General features: G+C 55.6%; 6 protein-coding genes across 6 annotated transcripts; 3 read left to right on the forward strand and 3 right to left on the reverse strand.

The window, feature by feature from the left end:
- Window positions 1-354: 354 nt before the first annotated feature.
- CHGG_03773 (uncharacterized protein) lies at window positions 355-2158 on the reverse strand (the record flags this gene model as incomplete). The annotated part of the gene is made up of 2 exons (XM_001222986.1): window positions 355-361; window positions 600-2158. The coding sequence occupies 2 exons, from the start codon at window positions 2156-2158 to the stop codon at window positions 355-357; spliced, it is 1566 nt and encodes a 521-aa protein (XP_001222987.1).
- Window positions 2159-3125: 967 nt separating this feature from the next.
- CHGG_03774 (uncharacterized protein) lies at window positions 3126-6485 on the reverse strand (the record flags this gene model as incomplete). Its single annotated transcript, XM_001222987.1, has 4 exons — window positions 3126-4051; window positions 4123-4151; window positions 4427-6319; window positions 6439-6485. 4 exons carry the CDS (start codon window positions 6483-6485, stop codon window positions 3126-3128), a joined length of 2895 nt encoding a protein of 964 aa, XP_001222988.1.
- A 1140-nt stretch (window positions 6486-7625) lies between these two features.
- CHGG_03775 (uncharacterized protein) lies at window positions 7626-8402 on the forward strand (the record flags this gene model as incomplete). Its single annotated transcript, XM_001222988.1, has 2 exons — window positions 7626-8196; window positions 8251-8402. 2 exons carry the CDS (start codon window positions 7626-7628, stop codon window positions 8400-8402), a joined length of 723 nt encoding a protein of 240 aa, XP_001222989.1.
- Window positions 8403-8961: 559 nt separating this feature from the next.
- Window positions 8962-9571, reverse strand: CHGG_03776 (uncharacterized protein; the record flags this gene model as incomplete). The annotated part of the gene is made up of 2 exons (XM_001222989.1): window positions 8962-9441; window positions 9569-9571. 2 exons carry the CDS (start codon window positions 9569-9571, stop codon window positions 8962-8964), a joined length of 483 nt encoding a protein of 160 aa, XP_001222990.1.
- A 435-nt stretch (window positions 9572-10006) lies between these two features.
- CHGG_03777 (uncharacterized protein) lies at window positions 10007-12047 on the forward strand (the record flags this gene model as incomplete). Its single annotated transcript, XM_001222990.1, has 3 exons — window positions 10007-10753; window positions 10830-11147; window positions 11259-12047. 3 exons carry the CDS (start codon window positions 10007-10009, stop codon window positions 12045-12047), a joined length of 1854 nt encoding a protein of 617 aa, XP_001222991.1.
- Window positions 12048-12595: 548 nt separating this feature from the next.
- On the forward strand, window positions 12596-13777 carry CHGG_03778 (uncharacterized protein; the record flags this gene model as incomplete). Its single annotated transcript, XM_001222991.1, has 2 exons — window positions 12596-13028; window positions 13110-13777. 2 exons carry the CDS (start codon window positions 12596-12598, stop codon window positions 13775-13777), a joined length of 1101 nt encoding a protein of 366 aa, XP_001222992.1.
- Between the last annotated feature and the right edge of the window lie 724 nt (window positions 13778-14501).

Raw genomic sequence — 14501 nt, forward strand, 5'->3', positions numbered from 1 at the left:
CGGGGACTGAGGGTACCTCCTTTTATCCCATTTTTACATTTCAGATTACAAGCGACGTGCACATTCAGGGGGTTTTTTATCCTCTACAAATGGCCTCCAGTCGTCTTTGCCGATGCCTTGAAGGGTTAGTCACAGACAGCGCACAACGGAGTCCCAACCTTGGTCCTTGAAATCACATGCCAAACTTTTCCCTCATAAACTGCTTCACCTGCGGATTTCCCCCCTTTCCAACCGCTAAGCCCTGTGGATTCCCCTCTACCTTCAGCCCGTGCAATGATCTGACCCTCGACAGCGCCACATACACCTGTCCCTCCTCAAACGACCGCGACAAATCCACCACAGCCCGGTCCAGCGTCATGCCCTGCGATTTGTGTACAGTCATTGCCCAGGCTGCAGCCAGCGGGATCTGGGTGCGGCACAGCAGCGAAAACGGCGTCCGATAGCCTAGCTCTTGCACTTCGCACTCGGCCATGACGGTGAGCGTGACGCCGTTTAGGAAGCGCACGATAGGCCAGCGAAGTTGCGGCTGATCTTCGAGATGTTGCTCGACAAACAATTTTACGCCCTTCTCTCTGGTTGAACTGTACTCCCCGACGTACCAGCGTAGGGTTGTCGGGTTGTACGGTTCGAAACCAATAATGGTGCCTTGGCTGCCGTTGCAAAGGCCTGCAGCCAGATTGATGTTGGCAAGCAGAACCACGAGCATGCCAATCTTGAGGTCGATGCGACGATCAAAGTGATGGTCGTTGAGGGCGACAAGGGAGTTGTCTGGGTTTCTTCGGCCTTTGGACTTGAGGTGTGGGTGGTGGTCGCCCTTCCAGATGAACTTGTCTCGGCATACGTAAGTGTGCGGCGGGCTCTTGAGGCGCCGGAAGGCTTCATTGTTGATGCGGCGGGCTTCGTCGCGAGTGGGAAAGAGTTTGATGGCATCGGCCGCCACGGAGCGGTGAGTCATGAGGGTGTCGATTTCGTCCTGGGTAAAGGGGATACCGAGACGGCACTTTTGCAGCATAGAAATGAAGTCGGGATCGTTCTGGCGGTGGATTGACTTGAGGTGGACGTGTACAAAGTTGCACTCAGCCCAAGCTTCGCTGCGGAATGCCCACTTGTCGCTGTCGTTGTACTCGATTTCACAGCAAGGGCAGCAATGGATGGTGTCTTCTTCTTCATCTGTCGATATAAGATCACTTCCGCAAGTTATGCAGTGCTGAAAGGGCTTTACGGGTGGAAGCTGGCAAAAGTCTCCCGTGACAATAAGCTGCACGCCGCCAAAAGGAGAGTTGTTGCCGCGGGCACTCTTCATGACAGCGTTAAGCCGCTCCAGGTGCAAGTTCTCGACCATGCTAATCTCATCGATGATGAGGGTGTCAGTTTCCTCGAAACGCTTGCGTATAACCTTGCCGAGCGCTGCTGTTTCCAATTCTTCGAGTTTCCGCTTGTGGTGGTTAGGTGTCCATCCGGCATAACTCCAGGTCGTGGTGCCGTTAATAGCCAGAGCAGCCTTGCCCGTTGGCGCCACGACTTGGACATTTTTGCCCATATTTCTCAAACGTGCTCTGGTGGCATGTAGAACAGTTGACTTGCCACAGCCTGCGGATCCGGTATAGAAGATATTGCGGCCGCTAGCGGCGAGCTCGACCACCTCCAGCTGCTCGGGGCAGAGGACGGGCTGCTGCTCGGGATAGAGGACTGGCTCACTAGCTTGCTCAGGCACGGGCTGCGCCGCAGACGCGACTGGCAGTTTTGGTGTCGTGGCAGCTACGTCAGCCGCAGCCAGCGGCCCGACGTACGGAGGTTCGTAAGTGCGGGTGCGGGACTCGAGTTCGGTAACGCCAAGTACGTGGCTCGTGTATGCTATCCTGCTCTGGGCTAGCTGTAGTAGGAGGTCAACTGACTGCCTAGAGTGTTTTGTATTCTTGTCGTCCAAGAAGGGGGATTCGATGTGGGACTCGAACTGTCTCTGAACATTCCAGTACTCCCGCGCCATAGCAAGCGCAGCCTCGGAGAGCGGGCGTCCCAGGTGGTCGACGCTGGCGGGTTCAGTCGGCCGTTGCGCTGCACGAACGTTGCTTGTAGCTCCATTGTGTTGCTTGGTCAGCGCCAGAATTGCCGCTTTTTGTCGCCCGAGAAGCGTTCCCAGTTGACGGAAGCGTCCCATCTCGCCGATTATAAGAAGTGCGATGTCGGGAGGGATGGGTGTGTACCTAAGGTACCTAGGTACCTCGTGTTTAGATAGCAAGAAGATGCGACAGAATCACATTGTTTCCGTTTGGCGCACAATCGCAAATCGGTTGATCTGAGAAAATGAACTACAACCTGGTCTTTCGTAACTACATTGGAGCCCGAGCCAACCGCCGAGTGAGTTTGCATTGTTATTCTGAGTGTTGATAACCAATCAAATCAAAGCGCGAGCTACGTCTCCCTTTGTTTCTTTCTTCCTTTCTTTTTTTTTTCCGCCGTGCGTGTTTTGTTTGACCGAATGAGGTATCCGAGCAATCATTGTCAGCCTGTATACACGGATGGATGGATGGAATTTATTTCGCCCGGAGGCACTGGGCCTAATCCTATAGGGCCTTAGCACGCTAACTACATCCGGATCAAATTGATTTGCCTTTAACTCGTACAAGCCCCCTACTTCTTCCCTCTTTCTCGCTGCACCATTTACCTCTTGCCTTGGTTGTTGTTAGCAGATCAGCTTGGAGGCTACTTTCTCCAAGCGTTCAGCGTCCTATCTTCAGCAGCTAAAGCGGGACCTGCTGGTTAAGGCTCGTGGCTGAGGCTCGTGGTGTTGAGTGTCGGCTTCTTCTACTGTGACTGGTCTAGACTCTCCTCCTCATTCAGCTCCAGCCTTCCTGTTGCCATTGCGTAATTGATCGTCGCCCGGGACTGCCTTCATATCTGGTGACCAATGCCTTGTATCCGATGGCGCTTTCCCTCCTAGATAGAACGAGAGGCTTCCTCGTCTTGCCCACTGTGCATTGCAGCATGTCTTCCCTCAGAGCTGTCCATCTCACGCATCGGAAAAGAAAGTGTTCCACTGATTCCCTCGCTTGTCCACAGGCACAAAGGTCTGACTCGGCCGCCCCAATCCTGATCAAAAAGCCGTTCAGTTTCGCCATTCCGGTTCAGAGCTGCGCCAATACGCAGGCCTCCCTTCGCTTCAGCTTGTCATAGAGATCGCGCGTGTGCTTGCCTGGTAGTGCTGCGTCCATGGCCTTTGAGAACTTGCCCACGCCTACAGGTAGAACTCTTGTCGCCCGTTGTCTTTCCATTGCCAGCCTCATCGCGGTAGACTTGGCCTGGGGCATTTGGGAGTCGGGTGTGCGTCCTTGCTTCGACGCTCTCTGGGCTGCTGCCTTGGCATCTGACCCCAGCGCGAAGTCAATCTCCGCTGGTATCCACAGAAAGGTGACCGAGTTCCGTTTTTGTCGGTGCAGCCTGGCCAAGTCGTAGATTTGCCGTATGATGCTTTGGCTGGATTGCTGCCGCGGCCGTCCAACTGCTGCCAGCGCTGACTGGTTCCTAGTGATCACGGTGATGTGCCTGTGGCAGATGCTAGCCGGTAACTTCTCCAGGGCCATTGCGATGGCTGCTAGCTCTGCTGTATATGGGTTCTGCTCTTCCCTTGTCCCAAGAACAACAGCATAGTTTGTCACAGTCTCGCTAGTCCTGTTGAAGAGAGTATCCCGTGCAAGGCCGCCCATGCCAACAATGCCCTTCTTTACGGATGAGCTGGTTGCGATCACGATTCCCGAGATTTTGTTGACCATCTCGGCCGCCTTCCCTCGATCGGCTTCGAGCGTCGGTCGTAGGCGAGGTACCCAGGGCGGGACGGCGTATTCCTGGATTGTCTCCATCCGGTCAACTCGTACTCCTTCGGCCACGCGGGCAATTTTCTGCAGCGGAGATACAAATCGTACGGTGGTCCGGACTTTCTTCATGGCAAGGGGATGCGTTCCGGGCAGCGTGTGGATGTTGATCCACAGACTGGCTGCCGCCTGGGCGTGTCGTTCTCGTACGGGGTAGATGCTCGCTTCAGCTTCCACCACGGCTGTTGCCGCGGTTCGAAAGGATGGATGGATTGAATAAACAGGAGCTTCCAGCTGGAGCATGCTTACGAACCAATTGAAACTCGCGATAACGAGCATTTCCTTATCAATTTTGCATAACTAGTTAACTAGTAATTTCCAAAAGTTTGAGCGCAATATTGTCCTCCGGACAGGATAAATAACCTCTAGTCGTCTTCGGTGATAGGTTGAGGGGTTGGCCAGACACAGCGCAGCCCCAACCTTAGAATTACATGTCGAACTTTTCCTTCATAAACTCCCTCACCTGCGGATTTCCCCCCTTTCCAACCGCCAAGCCCTTTGGATCCCCTTCCACCTTCAGCCCGTGCAATGATCTGACCCTCGACAACGCTACATACACCTGTCCCTGTGCAAACGCCCGCGACAAATTCACCACAGCCCGGTCCAGCGTCATGCCTTGTGACTTGTGTACGCTCATCGCCCAGGCTGCTGCCAGCGGAATTTGGGTGCGGCACAGTAGCGAGTAAGGCCTATGATAGCCTAGCTCGTGCACTTCGCACTCGGGCTCGATGGTGCGCGTGATACCGTTTATGAAGCGCACAATAGGCCAGTAAAGTTTCCGGCGGTCCTGCAGCTGCTTCTCGACAAACAGCTGTAATTGTTCCTCTCTGGTTGCGATGTATTTTCTGTGGCGGGACCGGGGTGGGGTTTTCTCATCGTACCGCTCAAAGCCAATGATGGTGCCCTGGCTGCCGTTGCAAAGGCCCTCAGACAGGTCGAGATTGATGAGCAGGACGACGAGCATGCCAATCTTGAATTCGATGCGAGGTTCGAAGCGGTGTTCGTTGAGGGCGACGAGGGAGTTGTCTAGGTTTGTTTGACTCTTGGACTCGAGGTACGGGTGCTCGTCTTCGTTCCAGACGAACTCGTCTAGGCAGGTATAGGAGTGCGGCCGGTTCTTGAGGCGCGCGAAGGCTTCCTCATTGGTGCGACGGACTTCATCGCGGGTGGGAAAGAGCTTGATGGCATCGGTGCCCACGGAGCGGGGAGCCATGAGAGTGTCGACCTCGTCTTGGGTAAAGGGGATACCGAGACGGCACTTTTGCAGCAGAGAAATGAAGCCGGGGTCGCTCTGGCGGTGGATCGACTTGAGATGGACGTGTACAAAGTTGCACTCGGCCCAAGCTTTGCTGCGAAATGCCCACTTGTCGCTGTCGTGGTACTCCCTCTCGCAGTTGGGGCAGCGGTGAATGGTTTCTTCCTCTTCCTCTGTCGGTATAAGATCACTGCCGCAGGTTATGCAGTGCTGGAAAGGCTTTACAGGAGGAAGCTGGCAAAAGTCTCCGGTGACAATGACCTGGACGCCGCCGAACGGAGAGTCGTCACCGCGGGCGCTTTTCATGACGGCGTTAAGCCGCTCTAGGTGCAAGTTCTCGACCATGCTAATCTCATCAATGATGAGGGTGTCAGTTTTCTCGAAACGCTCTTGTATAGCGCATCCTAGCACTGCCTCTTCCAGTTCTTTGAGTGGCCGCTTGTGGTGGCCAGGTGTCCATCCGGCATAAGTCCAGGTTGTCATGCCGTTGATAGCTAGGGCAGCCTTGCCCGTTGGTGCTAGAACTTGGACGTTCTTTCCCATACTTCTTAGGCGCTTCTTAGCGGCATGTAGAACGGTGGACTTACCGCAGCCTGCAGATCCAGTGTAGAAGATGTTGCGGCCATTGGCGGCGAGTTCGACCACCTCCAGCTGCTCGGGGCAGAGGACGGGCTCACTGGCTTGGTCCGGCTGCGCGAGCTGCACCTCAGGCGCGGCTGGCGGACTTGGGGCTATGGCAGCTAGGTCGTCTACAGTGAGCGGACCAACGTACGGAGGTTCGTAAGTGCGGGTGCCAGACTCGAGTTCGGTAACGCCAAGTACGTGGCGCGTGTATGCTCTCCTGCTCTGGGCTAGCTGCAGCAAGAGGTCGATTGGCTGACTAGAGTGTTTTGTACCCTTGTCTCCCCCACTGTAGGAATCGAATTGTCTCTGGAAATTCCAGTACTCCCGCGCCGTAGCAAGCGCAGCCTCGGAGAGCGGGCGTCCCAGGTGGTCGACGCTGGCGGGTTCAGTCGTTGGCCGTTTCGCTGCACCAATTTTGCTTGCGGCTCCCTTGCGTCGCTTGGTCGGCGCGCTTGTCGTTTCAGGCGCCAGAATTGCCGCTTTTCGTCGTCCGAGAAGGGCTCCCAGTTGGCGGAATGGTCCCATCTTGCCGGTTATAAGAAGTGCGATGTCGAGATGGATGGGTGTGTACCTGGGTAGTACCTCGTGTTTAGATAGCAAGAAGATGCGACAGAATCACATTGTTTCCGTTTAGCGCACAGTATCAAATTGGTTGATATATGAATGAGAAAATGAGTAACAACCTGGTACTTTGTAAATGCATTGGAGCCCGAGCCAAAGGCCGAGCGAGTTGACATTTTGAAGTTTTGAGAGTCGGTAACCAATCAAATTAAGCGCGAGCCCGGCCTTTTTTCTTCTTTTTTTTTTTTTTTTTTCTTTTTAATTCTTCTTTTTCCTTCTTTCGCCGCGCGTGTTTAGGTATCCGAGCAAGAATAATGTCAACCCACACACCACGGTATGGTGGTGATGAGAACATCGCCGTTGATGTGGGGTTGGGCCTCAGCTGCCGGTGAGCCTTCTCAGCTTCACCACTTCCATCTTGCCAAGCGCTGCCCCAGAATGGTCCGTGCACACTGACCAGGACGCCCCACAGCCTGGCTGGGGAAAGACCCACTCAAGCCACTGGTGAGCAGCTCCTTCCAAGAATCGCAGGGGCGTCAGCGGCCTGGTCCGGGAACCGAAACAACTCCTGCCAAGATCCAGGTCTCCCTGTTTCCTTTCAGCTGCAACCAAACCATTTCAGGCCCTTGATTCGAATATTCGGGCACTTCGTTGGCCCCTTCTTGTCTTTTGGGTATCACGCTTTTTCCACCAACTTCGCCGTGTGGTTTGGTTGTCCTTGATTGCCCGGTCATCTCCGTTGCCCAGCTCCAGTGTCTCATCATCAGCTGTGTTCAGCACCAAATGAGCATTTGACCAACCAGGGAGTCATTTTGCCTCTGGCCCGTCCCGACTTCAATTCGTGGTGTCAGCCTCGATTCCCTCTCTTTTTTTTTTCCTCGCCCGTCTCTACCTCCTACCTGAATTGCTACTGCGCTGTTTTGACAGCCAATCCGCCCCTTCGCCTACTCTGCAGCGCCCCTAGTGAACACATGACGACAGGCCGCATTTCCGGGAGATCCGACGACCACCCTCTGAACAACCGGCAATTCAATTTCGCGGTGGACCAAACTGCGAGATAAAGGATAGAAGAGGCAACGCACATTGCTGTCTCGGTGTTTTTCTCAGCCCAGCGTGAAGCACTGTTTCCGGACGGTCGGAAGCGAATATCCACCCGCCTGTGTTAGCGCGGGAAACTCCGTCTTCTGTGGCTGCTTTCGCGACTCACCGCACACCAAGAGATCGACCCTGTTCCGGGCATCTCTCGTTTCTTTGACACCGCCCCATTGGCCTTGCGACCGCCCTGCCGATCGCTTCCCACCGCTCACTCTACAATCATGGCGGAATTTGTCCCCAAAGCTGGGGGCGTCGAGATGGCGACCGAGAACACAGTGCTACAACCAGCCGAGCCGCTACCGATAAACGAATCGGACGGGGGAAAGGAGGAAACGGAACAAAAGGAAACTGTTGATGGACAGACAGGGGAATCGAGCGCTGTGGATGCTTCGGCGGATACATCACCGAAAGGAAAAGACAAGGACGAGCCGCCGCCAGTAGTCGGGAAAGCAAGAGAGGGCGACTCGTTGTCAATAGGGCCGCCCGACCTGCCGCCTCCCGCTCTCGCAGGGGACGACACCGCCGCGCCCGTCTGCGCCATTACCCTGCTTCTCCCGACGGGTGCCAGGCACCCCTACAGGATCGATGAGAAATATCTTTCCAAACGCAATGTCGAGGTGCCAGAGGTGACGGAATCGGGCGGCCGGGATCCCTTCAGCATTTCGATTTATAAGCTGAAGGAGTTGATTCTGCGGGAGTGGCGGGAAGAGTGGGACGGCAAACCGGCCAGCCCGAGCAGCATCCGGCTGATCCATTTCGGAAAACTGTTGGACGACAAGGAGCAATTGAAGAGTCAGTTTTTTCCGTTGCATATGCCATTAACATGAACGCTGACCCCCCGCGTAGAGTACCAGTTTAGCCAGGACAGCCCCAATGTCGTCCACATGTCGGTGCGCCCACCGGAGATGATGGAAGAGGAAGAGACGGCTAAGAGCAAGGCCCACAGCCGGGAGGGGCGGAGCCGAGATGGCGGCAGCGGCTGCTGCGTGATCCTATGAGCCACAACTAATTGTGCTTAATGGTCCGAACTGGAGGGTCGGGATTACTTTTTGGTCAAATTGGGGTTATGTCGTTGACATTCAACTGCATTCAGATGGTGAGGAACGGGGGAGCGATGTTTTACACGAGGGCTTTCCCATTCAATGTACACGGGTGCAGGGGCAGGGTCTGGCGTATTGTGTTGTTTTGATCATTTCTTTGCGTACAAATACATGATGAGGAGGATGGCCCACAGGGTCTTCTAGCGATGCTTTATATATGATTTTGTGGTTTTGGTCTTGCGGGTGGAAGTGTGACAGACGTTCGAACACAAGTGCGAGATGCGCGGGGAGCGTGCAAGAATGGTTGAGAGCGTAGTCATCGACTGCGCTATGGTGATGTTGGTCGACCTAAGCTGGCTAGCCCAGGGAGGTCTGTAGACAGTTCCAGGCAGATTAAACACGGCTCGCAATTTTGTCGCTCATCCCAAGATGCTGCAGACATACCCCACGATCACCAACCCTCGCGTCCCACCCCCTTCCTCATCATCCCTCCAAGTACCTCCAACTCCTTCCCCCCTCACATCTTCAACTTCCTCTCCATCTCCTCATGCACCCCAACCGACGCCCGACCCTCCTCGCCCGTAAACACATCCTCCCACGCGATCGTATCGTCCCGCCCCGCCAGGATATCCTCATGCACGCTCCCCATCCCCCCAACATTACCCCCATTCCCGCCCAGCGCCATCGGCTTCCACTGGCCCTCGCGCGCGATCTTGAGCTCCATCTGCCGCCGCACCGGCTCCGCGACCCCGTACGCCCGCCGCAGCGTCTCCATGCGCAGCGCCTCGCGCGTCGATTCCCACGCCTTGAGGCGGGCTTCGAGAGGGTGCGCCGAGATGGGCTTGTCCGCGCCCGTGGTGAGCGGGGAGGGCCCGACGCCGGCGCGGAGCGTGTCGTGAAGGCCGGGGGCGGACGGGGCGCCGGCGGTGCGGGACGCGATGTGGCTGAAGGTGGTTTCGTGCGTGGTTGCGGGGACGATGCGGAGGGCGTTGGATGACTTGAAAGTTGGGGGGATTGGTTAGCTTGGGGGTTGGTTTGTTTTAGGGGAGGTGACTTGGTTGTCTTTGGAGGGGCGGGCGGGGTGGAGGGAGGGAGGATGCCGCTGGGAGGAGAGGGGTGCTTACCATCTTGGCGGTCGTGGGATGTGTGATTATTTGGATGGTTTGTTTTGGAGTGTGTCGAGGTTTCGCTTGGGCTTATTTTCTTGGTTTTGGTCGATCGTTGGTTTTGTGGCGGATCGGTGGTGGTGGGAGGTGTTTGAAGGTCGAAGCTCAGGCTGGCAGGTCAGGTTGAGCTGTGATGCGCAGGCTCCAGCAGCCTCGCGTTCAGCAGGGATCTGGCTCAGCAACCCGGAACCAGGCGCCAACTGTGGAGTTACGTAAGCCTGTTCTTGCCTGCCGGGTCCTCTCCTCGCTTGCTTCTCCAATTATCCCCGAGGGGCTATATCCGGACCGGCGACGACTTTGAACTCTACTTTTTACAATGAATACTCTGTTGACTCACAATTCATCCTCTTCCAGTGTCATGGCCCCCCGACACTCCGCCAGAGGCCAATTGACAAGATGCGTTTTCCATCTGGCACGCCGCCGATAATCCGCATCGCCAATGGCACCTTCTACCGAAACCAACCGGGCACTGTTTCGGCATTAGCATCCACATCCGCATCCCAAGCACACACTCATCCAAACCCGGCCTTCTTCAAGGACCTAACCTTTGAACTGCCCGCCCAAAGCAAAACCCCCCACAACTGGTGCATCATCGGCCCATCCCTCTCCGGCAAGACCACCCTCCTTCAGGTCCTCCGCGGCCAGCACCTCGCCTTTCCGCCCACCGCCCGGTCCTACCCCTACCTCAGCACCAACCAAGTCCCCTACCACCTCCGGACGCCCGCGCGCGCCATCCAGTATGTCGGGTTCGACTCCCAAGGTGGCGGCGGCGGCCTCGGTCCGGCCACCTCGACGTACCTCTCGGCGCGGTACGAGTCGCGGCGGGAAATCACCGACTTCTCGCTGCGCGACTTCCTGCTCGGCAACATGCAGCTGAATCCGTCGCGGCTGCCCGGCGACGAGGGCATCGACGAGGCGCTGTTCGCGCGCGTGGTCGCCGACTTGAGTCTTGAGAGCCTGCTGGACCTGCCCGTGACGTTCCTGTCGAATGGTCAGGGGCGAAGGGCGCGCATCGCGCGGGCGTTGTTGACTAGTCCGGAGGTGTTGTTGCTGGATGAGCCGTTTATGGGGTTGGACCCGCCGACGGTGGCTGGGTTGAGTCCATTGTTGAGCTCGCTGGCTGAGAAGGCGAGCCCGAGGCTGGTGTTGAGTGCGAGGCTGCAGGATCCTCGTGCCTGAGTGGATTACGCATCTGGTGTATCTGAGGACGGATGCCCAGGTTGGGGTGATGGGTGCCAAGGATACGGTTATGGAGGGGCTGAGGAAATATGTTCGCGGGGTGCGCAATGGTAAACTCGCTGAGGATGACACGCTGCCTGTGCATACTCTCAGTGAGATGGGTAGGACTCTCACGAAAGACGGGATCACTGGCGAAGGCATGGCTGAGGATTTCTCGATAAGCGTCCCGCAAGGCAATGTTGAGGCTGCGGCAAATACTAATTTGGGGGAGCCGCTCGTCGAAATGGATGGCTGCCGAGTCCAGTATGGTAGCAAGGTCGCTCTGGGAAACTGGACCGAAGAGAAAGATGGGAAAACTGTGAGCGGGCTTCATTGGACGGTCCGGAGGGGTGAAAGATGGGGTGTGTTTGGGCCGAACGGTTCCGGCAAGACGACCATTGTTTCGCTGCTCTGTTCCGACCACCCCCAGACATACTCCCTCCCGATCAAGCTGTTTGGTCGCAGCAGGCTGCCCGAGCCCGGTTCCGGCCAGCGGCCGCTGACTTTTTGGGATATTCAGTCTCGCGTGGGCCACTCCAGCCCCGAGATTCATCAGCACATGCCGCGCAACCTGACGGTCCGTCAAGTGCTCGAGAGTGCATGGGCCGACACCTTCCGCAGCAAGCCGGCCCTCGACGCGATCGCCACAGAGCAGGTCGAAGCCACGCTGAGATGGTTTGAGCATGAACTTAATCCTGCCTTCCAGAAACACCCGCAGTTGGCGACTGACGATGGCACTGCCGTGAACTCGATTGCCTGGGCCAGGGAGTACATGTTCGGCGAGCTGTCGTTCAGCGCCCAGCGTATCCTGCTCTTCCTGCGGGCCATCATCAAGCACCCCGACGTCGTGGTGCTTGATGAGGCATTCGGCGGCATGGACGACGCGGTGCGAGACAAGTGCATGCTTTTCCTTGCCTACGGCGAGGAGAAGATGTACTCGTTGGGGCCGAAACAAGAGAACGGGTCCCTGGCGGGAGCTACCGTAGTGGATAGCCCTGCGTCAAGGGCCGGCAGTGTAAAGGTAACGGGTCTCTCGGACCAGCAGGCGCTTATTTGTATCAGCCATGTCAAGGAGGAGGTTCCCGACTGCGTCAGGGAATGGCTTTGTCTGCCTGAAGCCAACACGGGGTTGCCGGCGAGGTTCGGGCGTTTGAATGGCCCGTTGAGGACCAGCTCGCGGCGATGGACCGAGATCTGGGGAGTTGGGCAGGGGGCTTAAGTCAAGGTATCCATGGCCTATCAATGATAGTGAATGATTGATGCCTGCCCAGTTCCAGACATCTACCGTAGGAAGTGCTGTAGCAACAATGTCAGCCGTCCGTAAATCGGTGGAAACCAAGAAAAGAGGCACCGGGCGGATGGCAGCTCTCCGGCAACTGAGTCTGGCCGCTTGAGGACATTCGGGCTGAGCACCAAATTGAGGAACAGGATCCCTTTTTTTGTGAAAAGAACTTGAAGCAGTGCTAGGAGCTTGGTAAGGCAACCAAAGAACAAGAGTCATCCTTTGGTGTTGCAGAGCGGAGATGCAGAGAGGGTGATAATGATCCAGGTGAGTGAGGATGGCAGAGCCCAGCAATTCAAGATTCGGGCTCTCGGGGGCGCACACACCTTGGGTGACATTTAAATCAAGATAGGTAACGAACCAATCAGCCAAGCCGCACACGTTCTCTTCTACAGAGCCTTTGACAAATGACTTGAAATCCACGAACCATCAACCAACCAACCCAACTTGAACCAGATGATCTAACGCCACGTCCGGCCCATAAGATGGAGAGCGGGATTTACATCCTTGGATTGGGAAACCTGGGCAAATATGTTGCTTTCGCCCTCAGACGCAACCAGCAAACCACCGTCACAGCCCCCCGCCAGGTTTCGCCCGTGACGCTCCTCTTTCATCGAAAAGGTCTTCTCGAGGATTGGGAGAGTGAAGACCGATCCATTCGATACTACACGCCAGAGTGTTTGAAAAGCCAACCGCCTGTCGAAAAATCACGAGCCAGTGGCTTTCGTGTCGAGTTACTCAATGCGACCGCCGAAAAGCATGACATCGAAAACCATACCCCCGCAATCATTGACGACAAGTCCCCGATCAGACATCTCATTGTGACGACCAAGACCTATGCAACAACCGCCGCTCTTGCCCCGATCAAGGACCGGCTAAACAAAGACTCGCATATACTGTTTCTTCAGAACGGCATAGGTATGTGTGATGTAAGAGCCGGAAAGGCTGTTGAGTGTTGATCATGGCTCCGTATAATTACTTGGTCTGACCGGTACCCAGGTGTCACTGATGAGGTCTCTCATAAGCTTTTTCCCGATCCGGGGAACCGGCCCACGTACTGGGCTGGCATCTGCAGCGCCGGTGTTTACAGCATGTCTCCATTCTCCATTATCCATGCCGGCCGTGGACCCTTGATGATGGGTGTTGTTGGCACGCAGTCTGCGGGAGGCGCCCCGCCCACAGCCGAGGCTCACATGGCCTCCCGACTCTCGAATTCTAGGTTGCTCCAGACTAGTTTACTCTCACCAGAGCAGATCGTACACGCTCAGCTGAAGAAGCTTGTCATCAACGCAATCATTAACCCTTTAACGGCCTGCTTCAACTGCAAGAACGGGCAAGTCTTCGAAAGTGATGAGAGACAGGCTCTTTATCGCCTTCTTCTTCAAGAGGCCGGTACCATTATCAGGGAGATGCTTCCTAATTCAGACAATCTCCATGAAACAGCCTTCTCGGATCGAGCCTTGAGCGCGCTGGTCGAGGAGGTCGCCGAGAAAACTGCCAACAACACAAGCTCAATGTTGCAGGATGTACAGGCTGGGAGGCGGACCGAAATAGATTATATTAACGGCTATCTGGTTTTGCAAGGGAGGAGGCTAGGCTTGCCAACCACACATCATCAAGTCGTTTACAACAGGATCAAAACACTGGAGGCGGGCCACGTGGATTGAACCGCCCATTTGACAATGGTTTAATTAGCTCAAAACACCATTTTAGGATTTGAGACAGGTGGACGGCCGCGCACCGAACCAAATGTCGCTCGTATCGAGAGTGCTCTGGGAAGTGGACCGTCTTTGTCTCAGTTATGCGCCATAGGACTGTTTTTGAGCTAGAATAGGCATCTGGCTGTATATTAGTTTTGAACTCTTCCCCGTTCCTTTCTAGGCCAGGGCAGGGTGAGACGCACCGGATCATACCAGTGGCAGAATGCAGGAAATAGACCTGTGGTTGGAAAGCACATGGCAGGCGGGCCCCAGACATTGACGGCTAGCTAAGGTAGTTAGGTAGTTATCTTTGCCAGCAGCTGGCTAAACTTGCCAATTCCAACATCGCCCAATCTTCCCTTCAGTCAGTCAATATGTTTTAACTGTCAAGCCTCTTAAGGGCTATCATTTCACAGCTTCCCGGGCTATGCGCAAGACCAAGGACTCCTACGGTTCCGTAATCGCGAGCTAACCCATTCTCGAAAGCCGAGGCCGAGTTTCCCTCTCGGTTCCGAGAGCACGGCTGACATCTGACAGTTCTTACGTTATACGAACCTTTTGTAAATCTTTACAACGTCGTCATTGCTTGCTTCGCCCTCTAACTGACTTGATAGATGCCACAGCTCGCATAATTTGTTGGCATCGGGTAGCAGCAAACTACTGATCGCCTGTACGATCTGAGGGCTCGTGT

Source organism: Chaetomium globosum, genomic scaffold, assembly GCF_000143365.1.
Source record: "Chaetomium globosum CBS 148.51 scaffold_4 genomic scaffold, whole genome shotgun sequence".
NCBI classification, from domain to species: domain Eukaryota; kingdom Fungi; phylum Ascomycota; class Sordariomycetes; order Sordariales; family Chaetomiaceae; genus Chaetomium; species Chaetomium globosum.